Below are 12,113 nucleotides of genomic sequence, written 5' to 3' on the forward strand. Positions count from 1 at the left end.
TTATGCACACAAGTATTCCCTAATGAGAAATAATATTAGTTATAAAAATCCAATAAAAACATACCTTGAGTAGATTCCTCTACTTCTTTCCTCTTCCTACTCTGGCTGTTGTAGTTCATCCTCAGTTCTTGGTTATAGTCATGCAGAGTTTCTCTGGAGTTGTATGACTGCCTTGGTTTTCTTCCATCTTCACTCTCATCAGAAGAACTGGTATAAGCCAGATCCATTTCATGCTTGACTTTTGACAGAGGCTGGTAGGGTTTGCAGTCCGTTTGCTCCATCTCTGATTAATCAAACTCAGTTTCATGAAAAAAAGGAAGAGGAACTCCTTTAATGTAAGCAGTCCTGGAAGGGAGGAAAAAAACACAAGCCTTCTTAGGTTTGTCTTTTTGTGAGGAAATGCATCTGGCAGATTCACAATTGGTCCTGATAATACTATCAAAGGAATGGAGCAAAAGACAAACCAGATGACACGAAGCTAGCCGGAGGCAATAATAACACCCTGTGTTACATGCATATATTGCCAAGCATTTAGTATTAAGCTGGAGGTTGCAGCATCAGAAAATACTCAAGGTAAAAGAAAGACAGCTTTCAGAAATATTTGTATTGGAATTCAAACAAAGGACAACGTTGTTCCATGGTGTGTGCACGTTTTTAATGTTAAAATCAGTGGTTAGATTAAAAAGATTATAAGATTTGAACATGGCCAGGAGTACAAATATTAACCCAGCATATTTCACATTTGAAACGAAAACTGGTAAGAGAACTACATTCAGAAAAAACACATTCTTGCCTCTGGTTTAATATTGCGTTTGAGAAAGGGGCTCTGAGGAAAGGAAGGATTCTTTGTGAGAGAGGCTCATGAAATAAAGTGTCCTAGAGGGGGACTGAGCTCTTTGTGTTCATACTGTGGCTTTTGAGCCTCAGGCTTGCAAAGTATTTTTAATGAGTTAGGCGGTGGTAAATTTTTGTTCTTCATAGTACCGAGAGAATGTAAACAACACTTCTGGTGAGTACACTGGTATAGGAACAGCAGGATCTAAATCGGGTTTAGAAATAGAAATTTTAAACTTCGTGATAAATCACTGAAAGAACCTCCCTTCCCCACAGAACGCTGAGCTAAGAGCCACTAAGGCTCTTAGGGCCAGTAGAGGCATTATCTGCCTTACTTAGCACAGAGAGGTTTGAGAAGATCAAATGCCATCTGAGATGTCAAAGTTCTCTGAAAAATTTAAAGCTCTATAAACATATACTTATTTTCGTTCTTTACATTATTTTATCATCATTTTCATCCCCTGCTGCAACTTGGTCCTCTCATACAATGTTAAAAAAAAGAACATAGCTTGAAACCAAATGACTTTATGATTTTACTTTGCAGTGAAACGGACTGCTTTATTTTTCTTTAGCTCTTCACCATGTGTATTCTCAAAGAAATCTATAGACATCTAGATGGCGGCTCCCCTGTCATGTATAGCACTTAACTTTTTGAAATTTATATTGCATGTAGAGCAAACACATAGGACACAGAAATCACTCAATAAAGCTTGCGGACTGATGCATTCAATGGTACATAATGCTTCGTAGTGTGCACAAAGTTTCACAAGTTGAAGTCTTATTTTCCTAACCAAATGTTCAGGTCCTTGAAGGCAGAATTTGAGTCTTCTTCATCTTTATATCCCCTACACCACTTATCACCACTCTAGGCGCACACATAGTAGAAACTATTTAACTCCTAAACATGCAATTTCCATAAATGGTCTACAGAGATACCTAATTCAGTCTGAATTAATATCAGAGATGAGACTACTTGGAGAGAAAGCAGATAAAGTATAGTAAATGAATACATACTGATGATTCAACTACAATCTAGTCTCATACCATCTCATGGCTTCATACACTGTTTATACACTCCCACATTTACAGTTCCAACGTAGGTCTTTCCCCTGAACCAGAAACTTGAATATCCAGCTGCCTACTCACTATCTCTACTTGGATATCTAAAAGGCACCTCAAACTGAATATGTTCAAAATTCCAGAGCTCCTGATTCCCACCCCTTCCCAAACCTGCTCCTCTCATAGTCTTCTCCATCTTGGTAAATGGCAACTCCATTCTTCTGTTTGCTCAAGCCACAGACCTTAAAGTCATCCTTGATTCCTGTCTTTCACATGTAATCCTTATACACTCTAATGCACTAGCCTTCTTGCTATTTCTGAAAATACCAGGCATGTTTACACCTCAAGGCCTTTGCAACCTCCCCTTGTAAACCACCAAAAAATGTCACTTCTCATCTTCTTTCCTGTCTTTCGTAGCACTTACCACTAGATGACACACTATGTATTTTGCTTATTTGTTTGTTGTCTGCCATGTGTCTCTCCCCACTAAAGTGTAAGCTCTATGAAGGTAGGTATTTTTATCTGTTCTATTAATTGCTATAGAATAAGCACAGTGTCTGGCATATAGTAGACACTTGGTAAATACTTGTTGAATGAAATGAATAACCATTGCCCAGTATTCACAGGAGGGGCTAGAAAGAATGTGGAAATAAACAGGCCATAGTCTCCGCCCCGCAAGGAATTTAACAATCTAATGCAAGTGATAAACAAACAACTCTACCACAAAGCAGAATGAAGTGATTCTTATAAAGAAAGACAAAGTAATGCTTGAGCACCAAAGATGAAAATATTGGGAAAGGATTGTACTTGATTTAGCTTATTTGTTCATCACCAACACCATCACAACCACTGAAATTCCATTGAGCATCTATGTCATAAGGCCAATTTAGGTCTCTTTCTTCTTAGGTCTTCCATAGCATGTTCTTCAGAAGGTAGACAGTTGTGTCTGGATGTTAGGCCTTGATTTTGCTACAAACTGAGAAATGTACCAATAGCAGACTTTCAGAGACGCATCTTTGCAGCTGAGGATTGGGCTTTCACTCGGCAAAAGAGGCATCAATAAAGTTCATTTAACTTCATTTCATCAACGCATACAATTCCTTGTTCATTAAAGAATGAAACTTTACCGAGTAGGGATGAAGAGCTATTTCCCACATAAGGACACTGATAATGCAAATATACCAATCATGGGCCTTATAATTAAAAATAACTTAATAAAATGCTTTCTGTTATAATATAGAGATAAATAGATAGTATTTTATTTTCTAAAGCACACACCCCATCTCTCACTTGCTCCTTCAATCAAGTTTGGTTCACTCTGATTGGAATTAACATAGTAGAGGTATGGCCAAAATAACACTCCCTCTTAAGCCTCAGTTGGGTACAAATTTAAACTTATCTTACACCACTCAAACCTAACACGTTAAATTTAAAAATGAAAAAATCTCACTTCTAATGCCGAATGTTGTGTTTTAGCAACTATGATTTATCATGTTAAAATCACCCTTATTTTTGTGTATGGAAATCTAGACATTCTCTTTTTCCTCAATATGTTTATTTGCAACACGAACTCCTGAGTGAGTGAATGAGAGAGAGAGAAAGAGAAAAAATATTCCTATAGCCATTTTGAACCATTTTCAAAGTTCTAATCACAGCTATGAATCAGCTAGGAATGTCACATCTATTCAAGGTGTCCTTGGAAGCAATCTTCCTTTAAACCACCAATTGGTATAAACCAAGAGAGAATAATCCTTCCCCGCTCCCTGATCCTCAAACACAACTTCTTGTCTTAAAATTTGTGTGAGTGGACCCAGATGGTAGAAGATACATTCCAGCTCTCTTTAGGCACATGATATGGAGGCACATACAACTGTGTGTGCCTAGAGCTGAGAAAATATATAACTGTGATATTTACAAAAGTCTTGAAAGGCAGAGCTTGACTTCACTCACAGTTTGCTTTTTGAAAATAAAAAAGTGGGAAAACATTAATAAAAAAACTAATATTTTAAATCTAACAAAGTTTAAGAGCACAATAATTCTGAAAAGATGCTGTTGCAAAAACTCTAAGGTAAAGGATAGCTTCACATTTGCTTAACTGATTTTTTCATTCAGTGCCCACCATGGCATCCTGGAGGTCCACTGACAAGCGAATGTTTTTAGACATGATGATGATACCGTCAACTCATAGAAAAACCAAATGTACATATAATGCTATTTGCATCAAAGCAATTTTTTATTTCTCTATGATTTTGATAATGATAAACTTAAAAAAAAATAAATTGTGTTGGCAAAATGCATGCTGCTATGGAACAGAGTGAAAAACAAAAAAGTCAATGATCTTTGCTACTGCTGAAGATCCATTCAGATAGATCACATAGCATACATTCAAATGTCACCACCTGTGGTTTACCCTTGTGTTTTCCACTTTCTACTTGCTAACAAGATAAAACTCCAAGGTGGCTTCAGAGGAGACTCATGGAGGTTTATGTCTCTTTCTTTAGACATCATAAGGCTGTGGAGAGACAACTTGGTATGTGGAAATCATTGGCCTTGGAATGGCATAATTACCACAATAACAACAGCAGCAGCAGCAGCAGCTAACTCATATGGCCGTAATCAGGTACCAGGCCTACCAGGCACTGCTGCAAGTGTTTTTCATATGTTAACTCCTTTAATTCTTTTAGCATCCTATGAGGTAGGTACTATTTTTAGCCCCATTTTACGGATAAAGCCAAGGAACACAGCAGTTAAGTGACTTGCCCAAGGTTACACAGCTAGTAAGCTGTAGAGCTGAGATCTCAGTTCACACAATCTGTCTCCAAAGGCCACACTCAATCACTACAGTCACGCACCACGTAACGACACTTCCATCAACGACGAACCACATATGTGACAGTGGTCCAATAAGATTAGTGCCATATAGCCTTGATGTGCAGTAGGCTATACCCTCTGGGTTTGTATAAGTACACTCTATGATGTTCGCACAACAACAAAATTGCTGAACGATGCATTTCTCAGAAGGCATCCCTGTCCATTAAGCAACACATGATTGTATGTCACATTGTCTTTCAGGAGAACACCTGGCAGAGTGGCTAAAGGTACATTACTTCCCCTCTCTCAGGGCCTCTACTTTCTCTAAATGTAAAATAAGGAGATCAGATTCTCTCAAAGAGCTCTTCCAGCTCTGAAATCTCATGATAGTATACAAAATTGAAGGGAAGCTTAGATTGATTGGCCAATAAAATGGTGGGTATATTCAAGTCCAAGTTTATGTTATTTATCTTTCCCTCTTCCTTCCTCTCCCTTCCTTTCCTCTCCCTCTTCCCAACCCTCTCACATACATTCCAATCTATTATAGAGTAGTTTAACTAAAATATTACTTTTGAATCTATGGGTCTGTGTATATATCTATGCATCGGGGATAACCTCCTTATCTCTTCCTCTATGCCATTATTTTCTTTCCATTTCTCGTCCTTAATCACATATACTGCCTCTCAAAAGGGAAGACTGTTCCTGGTTTACCCTCAGCACAGACAGGGCCTGTCCTACTCATAGTAGCTGTTTATAGGTTGGGTCCTTCACCAAAAAGGCTTGCTCCACTCCAGAAAACAAATTAAAGGTTACATAGGACATTGCCCAAGGAGAACAGGCCTTTATGGCACAATAGACAGAGTGAATGAGGCCACTCAGTACCTGGAACATAGCTAGCAAAAGGAGATAGTACTCTTTGGAATTATTACAATAATCTTTCCTCAATAAAGACCTTTTACATGAATGCAGATTGACTGATTCAGAAAACACTGTACTTAGGAAGCCCTTGAAGGGAACGTGGACTATTGGCTGACTCTTCTCTCACTTTTCTTTGTTTTTGTTAAGGAAACGAGTAGTGAACTGTTGTGGGGGAAAAAAACTATGAAAGTAACGTGATCACTTGAATCTTCACAAAAATGAGGGAGAAATCTCTCCCATACTCCTACCAGCCTGTAAGAGTGACTGCTGTCATTCTGGCCCATTTCTTTCCAGTCGTAACATACACATAGATTTTTTTCATCTTGCTTCCTCCACTCTAGATATTTTTTCACATTTCTACAGAATTTCTATAACCATCTTTTTTTTTTTAAAATATTTTATTTTTGCCTTTTTCTCCCCAAAGCCCCCCAGTACATAGTTGTATATTCTTCATTTTGGGCCCTTCTAGTTGTAGCATGTGGGATGCTGCCTCAGCGTGGTTTGATGAGCAGTGCCATGTCCGTGCCCAGGATTCGAACCAACGAAACACTGGGCCGCCTGCAGCGGAGCGCACGGACTTAACCGCTCGGCCACGGGGCCAGCCCCTATAACCATCATTTTTAATAACAGTGTAGAGTAGATGTACCATAATTTATATACTCATTCCCCTATTGTTGGGTATTTCCATTCTTCCCTCCCCAAGTATTATAACTGAAGTCATACAAAGATAACATGAACATCTTCAATATTTTTTATTATTTCCTTAGGGTATATTCCAAGAAGTTGAATTAATGAGCCAAAAGATTTGAACATGTTTGTGGCTTTGGGGGATTGTAATGATTTACACTGCCATTAGCAATGTGTGGGAACACTCTCCTCTTATTGTACCCTTGCCAACTTTGAGTATCATTTTTTAATGTCTAATTGAAATAAGCAAATTAAAGCTATCTTCTTTTAGTTTGCATTTCCTTGATTATTAGTGAGGCTGAACTTTTTCTGCATGTGTTTGCTACTTCTATTTCCTTCCTCGTGAACTATTCATGGCCTTTGTGCATTTATCTACTGAGGACCTTAGTGCGTTTTTTAAAAAATTAAACTATATTGGTACAATATACCAAATAAATTCATCCTTTATCTATAATATTTGCTGAAACTATCTTTCATGGTATGGTGTTTGCACTTTTTATTTGTGTTCTGTTTAGATGAAGGAACATTACACTAAGAGGAAAGCATGATCACTGGCTGCACATAAATCAGTTGTTTTAGAAAAATATGACAAACTTGTTAAAACCAAGAGTTATTCTGAAAACAATTTGTTAGTGTCTAATTACTCAGCAGCTGTTTGATTGACTTCATTTATTCACGAAATACATTGTAGTTTGACTGAATTTTAATATAAAAAATATATATATCAGTTTGTTTATGAGGAGAGCCCAGATAGGTACATAAAGCCTAAAGCACTAGTTTGATTTTGCCAATGAATTGGCCAGTTACTTTGGCGTCTCATGGATACAGCCATAAAACTTTAGTAAACAAAAAGAAAAATAAATCATCATTTTTCAGGAGATAGGCTGAGAATTTTATGTACTGCATATGGGACTTCTTATCCAGGAGATGATGGTTTTCGAAGTAGACTGCTTTTGTGGTACATAGATATCCTAGTACATCAGAGAGAGAACACTCAAGAATTGAAATGAAATTCCATTTAATGCAGTGGTTTGCATGTGTTTGTTTAAGCTAATAGTTCTATTAGCATTTTTAAAATCTTACAATAGAAGATTGAAGGGTCCCTCCTAGAAAAATATTCTGTCAAAATTGATCTGACTGAATTGTGAGAACAGCTGTAGCTGATGTTCTCATGGTGCCTCTGCAGGCTCTTTAGGCCATTTTGAAAGAGAAAAATGGAAGTCACTTAATTCCACAACTAGTGATGATTAATTAATTTCACATCTCTTCCTGTAGATGCTCTGGTTTTCTGGCTGCTTGTGTCTTTATTTTCTTTCATTATTTTTGGATTAAAAGCTCCTAACATTTTTATGGACACTGACACTAGATCACAGGAGACAAGTGGAGAGAAAGAAAAATTAGGGAATGGAAAAGTTGGTGGTGTCACCAGACTCCACAAAGAAACTCTGACTTGGAAAATGTTTTTTTTTAAAAACTAAATATCCAGAAGCTTAGACCAATTATTTTGGACATTTACTCTCATTTAAAATTTTTCATCACAGCTTAGGTAATCTAGACTCTAAAACTCTTCTGTCTACTACACACACACACAAAAGTTTGGACAAAGTTCTTGGGGACTGGAAATATATATATGATGATTTTGTAGATTTATTGAGTATTTCATAATATCCCATTAGATAAATGGCAACAGCTTAGTTCGTGCCAAAATGAGGGCACAGCACCTCTGGTTCATCTTTCAAGTTCACTGAGGCAGAGTTAGTTTTAAATTGTGTAACTACTTAGCACATCTCTATCGCTTAGTAATTTGAAAATAATAATACATCTCTGAGCTGCAGTGACATCTATCTCCATAACACCACCTCTTTTGGAACTCTAACAACTTCCTAAAGTAATTTCAAATTATCTTTCTCTTATAACTTCTCAATATCCTTTGTGGTGGATTATGTAAATCAGTTAAACACGTAATACGGAGAACAATTTTCGAGAAAATTGAAGGTAACTCAACACATAAAAGCATCTTTACTCTTTGGAGAAGAACAATAACTACTTATTTCCCCAAGTAAACAATCATATTCAATTCATTTTCCTTACAGTGAAATCCATTGAGGTTTTATAAATTTCACAGTAATTTTAGCATTAACGTACTTATCCAAAATGTAGCATCAAATTTAATATAGCATCTTGAAAAGTAATAGGCTTTAAATAAGGTATTGAACAACCAGAGATATCACTTTCTTCCATAGTTTGTAAATAGCAAGTATTAATCATAGCTGTCTATTGTCATCCATCTTCTGCGTTAGTTCAGTGAAATTTGTACTTTATCAGTAACCCTCTCAAGTTTCATGTGTGACAATTGGGAGCAGAAACATTTTCACTGCTTACTACTTGAACCTCATTTTCAATTATGTTAAATATTAGATGGAAAAGGAGCTAATCAAATTAACATAACATATGCTACAAAGATGTAGACCCTTTAGTGACTTAATCATAGAGGTGGATACATGGGTTAATAATGATTGCCAGGGTTTGCACCAAGTGTTTTGCTCCTCTGGGAAAATGCTAACTATGCCAAAGGCAGCAGGCCATATTAGAAAGAGCCCTTTGAGAGAATCCTAAAATGTAGGTTCTAGATCCAGCTTTATGACAAAGTAATGTGCTACCATTTTCTTATCTATAAAGTGGGGGAAATACCTGATATCATTAATCTTATGAACCTCACAGGGCTATTATGACCAGCACATGAAAATGATCTGATTGAAAGTTCTAAAATATAAGTACCAGGGGAAAGCCCTCAGTATAAGTTCAAGTTGTTAACTGCTTGAATAATAATATTTATTATTACTACTATTATTATTATCATCAGAAGTAAAAGGACTAGAAAGAAGATCCAGGTACTCTTTTAAGTAATTTATATCCATGATTGCATTTAATCCTCAAAAATTTCATAATGAGATATGTTTTCCTCATTTACAGATAAAGAAACAGAGGCACAGAAAGGTTAATTTCACCAAGATCACACAGCTCATGGGGATGGAATTCAAATGCAAAAGGTGCAGCTCCAGAGCATGTACTCTTAATCTCTTTGCTATGTGAGGGTCACAGACTCTCTGAAATAAGATTCAAAGGAAGCTGCTAAAATCAGAGTGGGAAACTGAAGCAAGATTTTAGGTTGCAGATTCGGAGACCAAGTAGCCTCTAAATCCTCCAAAGCATCAGAAAGGCATTGCCTATGTAACAGAGAATTAGCGTCTTGGACAAGGATGGCAAAAAGATGCCCAGGAAAGAGGGAATTTAGATGTGAGCACAAGGGTCCTAAGATGCCATGAGTGAAATCAGTAAAACCATAAAATCATGGCTGCTCTGCAATGTTATCAGGCATCAGTTTGCAACACAATTTCCCTGCCTACTACCTTTTGCATTTACTAGACACCCCAGGTGAAAGAGGGCTAGACTGGACTTGGTGTTGCTGGGTCAATGTGTGGTCAGTTTCATACAGATCTCTGCACCATTCCAGGCCACGAGCAGGAAATTAACTACACTTCGTCAGCCTCCCTACCAACAAATACTCAGTAAGAACATAGCACAGATTGAAGTGTAATTTTCACCTTTGTGATTCCCTTTTCTAATATCGAAATTTCTGTACTCACCCACAGGGAGTAATACAATCTAATTATAATTGGGTTGCCTCCACAGAGAGCAAACTTGGCATAATGTAGCAGGAAGGGCACTGAACTTGGAGTCAGGAAGTCTGAGTTTGGGCGCATCTTGTGTCACTTACTGTATGACATTGGATAAATCAGCTAACCTCTCCTCCTTTTGCATAATGAAGTCTAAATGTCCTTTCTCCCTCAGAGTGCTGGAAGATGACTCCAATGAAATAATACATATGAAAGCACCATGTAAACTGTAAACAATTTACACAGTGATGATTATTAATTAATGACTTTTGCAACTGTAAACGTACCAATCTTAGGTTATCTATTGTTCTGAGAAAATATTATTCAGGGAATCAATGTTACTGATCTTTTTGTTTTGTTTTTGTTGGTTTGTTTACTATTTTTTAAATAGCTTTATTGAGATATAATTTATAAAACATACAATTCACTCATCTTAAATGTAAAATTCTATGATTTGGGGTACATTTATAGAGTTGTGAAACCATCACCGCCGTCCAGTTTTTTTTGTGTGTGTATGTAAGATTGGCCCTGAGCTAACATCTGTTTTCAATCTTCCTTTTTTTTTCCTCCCCAAAGCCCCAGTACACAGTTGTATATCCTAGTTGTAAGTCATTCTAGTTCTTCTGTGTAGGATGCTGCCACAGCATGGCTCAATGAGCAGGGCATAGGTCTGTGCCCAGGGCCCGAACCAGCGAACCTTGGGCCACCTAAGCAGAGCATGCGAACTTAACCACTTGGCCACAGGGCCGGCCCCTACCATCCGGTTTGAAAACATTTCCGTCACCCTAAAAATAATCCCCACATCCATTAAGCAATTACTCCCAATTCAACCTCCCTCCAGCCCCTGGCAACTGCTAATACACTTTCTGCCAATATGGACTTGCCTGCTCTGGACATTTTCTATAAATGGGATTATACAATATGTGGTCTTTTGCATCTGGATTCTTTGACAATGCTTTCATAACGCTCTTTTTCATCCGTGATGTAGCATGTATTAGTATTTCATGTCCTTTCTATTTCTGAATATAATCCTTTTTACATGTTGTTGTGTTAAATTTGCTAATATTTTTGTTAGAGATGTTCTGCCCCTTTCTTTTTCACCTCTCCTGCGGGGATTCATATTGTGTATATGTTGGTATTCTTGATGTTGCCCCACATGTCCCTGACGCTCTGTCAGTTTTCTTTGATCTTTTTTCTGTCTGTTATTCAGATTGGACAACTCTATAGATCAATCTTTAAGTTAACTGATTGTTTCTTTCGTTATCTTGAATCTGCTGTTGAGTCCCTCTAGTGAATTTTTCATTTCAATTATTGTACTTTTCAATCACAGAATTTCATTTCACTCTTTTTATAATTTCTACTTCCTTCGTGAAAATCACTAATTTGTTCATTTTTGTCATACTTTCCATGAAGTCTTTATTCATGGTTTCCTTTACTTCTTTAAACATACTTATAATAGCTTCTTTGAAGACTTGTCTGCTAATTGCAACATCTTGAGACACTCTGGAGACACTCAGAGACAGTTTATATTCACTAATTTTTTTTTACTAAGTATAAGTCAAACTTTCGTATTTCTTTGCATATTTCATAATTTTTTGTTGAAATCTGGACATTTTGGATATCATTGTGGCAACTTTGGATTCTGATTTTTCCCCTGAAAGTAATTATTGCCGATTTTTTTCTTTCTTTATTTAGCAACCTACCTGAGCTAAGTTTGTGAAATATGTTACCCAATGATGAGCAGCTGCTGATTTCTCTGGTCAGCAGTTTTGTTATATTCTTTTTTTAAGCCTGGTTTCCTAAGGGGGAACTCTGTGTCCCTGTAGCTTTGCGGTCAATGATTGCACAGAGGTTGTGCTCAACCACTTCGAGCCTGTAAGGATTCTATCTTTTGCCAATGGATCTGTGTGTGGGAAAGAGTGCACATTCAAAGTTCACGCCATTTTCAAGTTTGCCACAACCTTTATTTCCATTGAATCTTTTTGTGTCTTCTCTGTGCACTACCTCAGGGTTGACTAACAGTGTGTGGTTGCCTTGAGCCCTTTCAGGTCTCCATTGTCTGCTGCATGTGTGCAGTCTCAGACAGAAATGTGCTTTTCACAACTTCAGGTTAGAGGAACTGCTGGC

The 12,113-nt window shown here is 37.2% G+C and overlaps 1 protein-coding gene across 2 annotated transcripts in view; it reads right to left on the reverse strand.

Annotated features, from left to right (window-relative positions):
- The window catches only part of TENM1 (teneurin transmembrane protein 1), a 735,430-nt gene that overhangs the window by 519,502 nt on the left and 203,815 nt on the right, over window positions 1-12,113 (reverse strand). For both annotated transcript variants that reach the window (XM_070604355.1, XM_070604354.1), the window contains exon 3: window positions 65-345. In XM_070604355.1, coding sequence (XP_070460456.1) covers window positions 65-281 — 217 coding nt within the window. In that variant the 5' untranslated portion in view covers window positions 282-345. The remainder of the gene's footprint in view (window positions 1-64; window positions 346-12,113) is intronic.

Source organism: Equus przewalskii, chromosome X (genome assembly GCF_037783145.1).
Source record: "Equus przewalskii isolate Varuska chromosome X, EquPr2, whole genome shotgun sequence".
Classification (NCBI taxonomy): domain Eukaryota; kingdom Metazoa; phylum Chordata; class Mammalia; order Perissodactyla; family Equidae; genus Equus; species Equus przewalskii.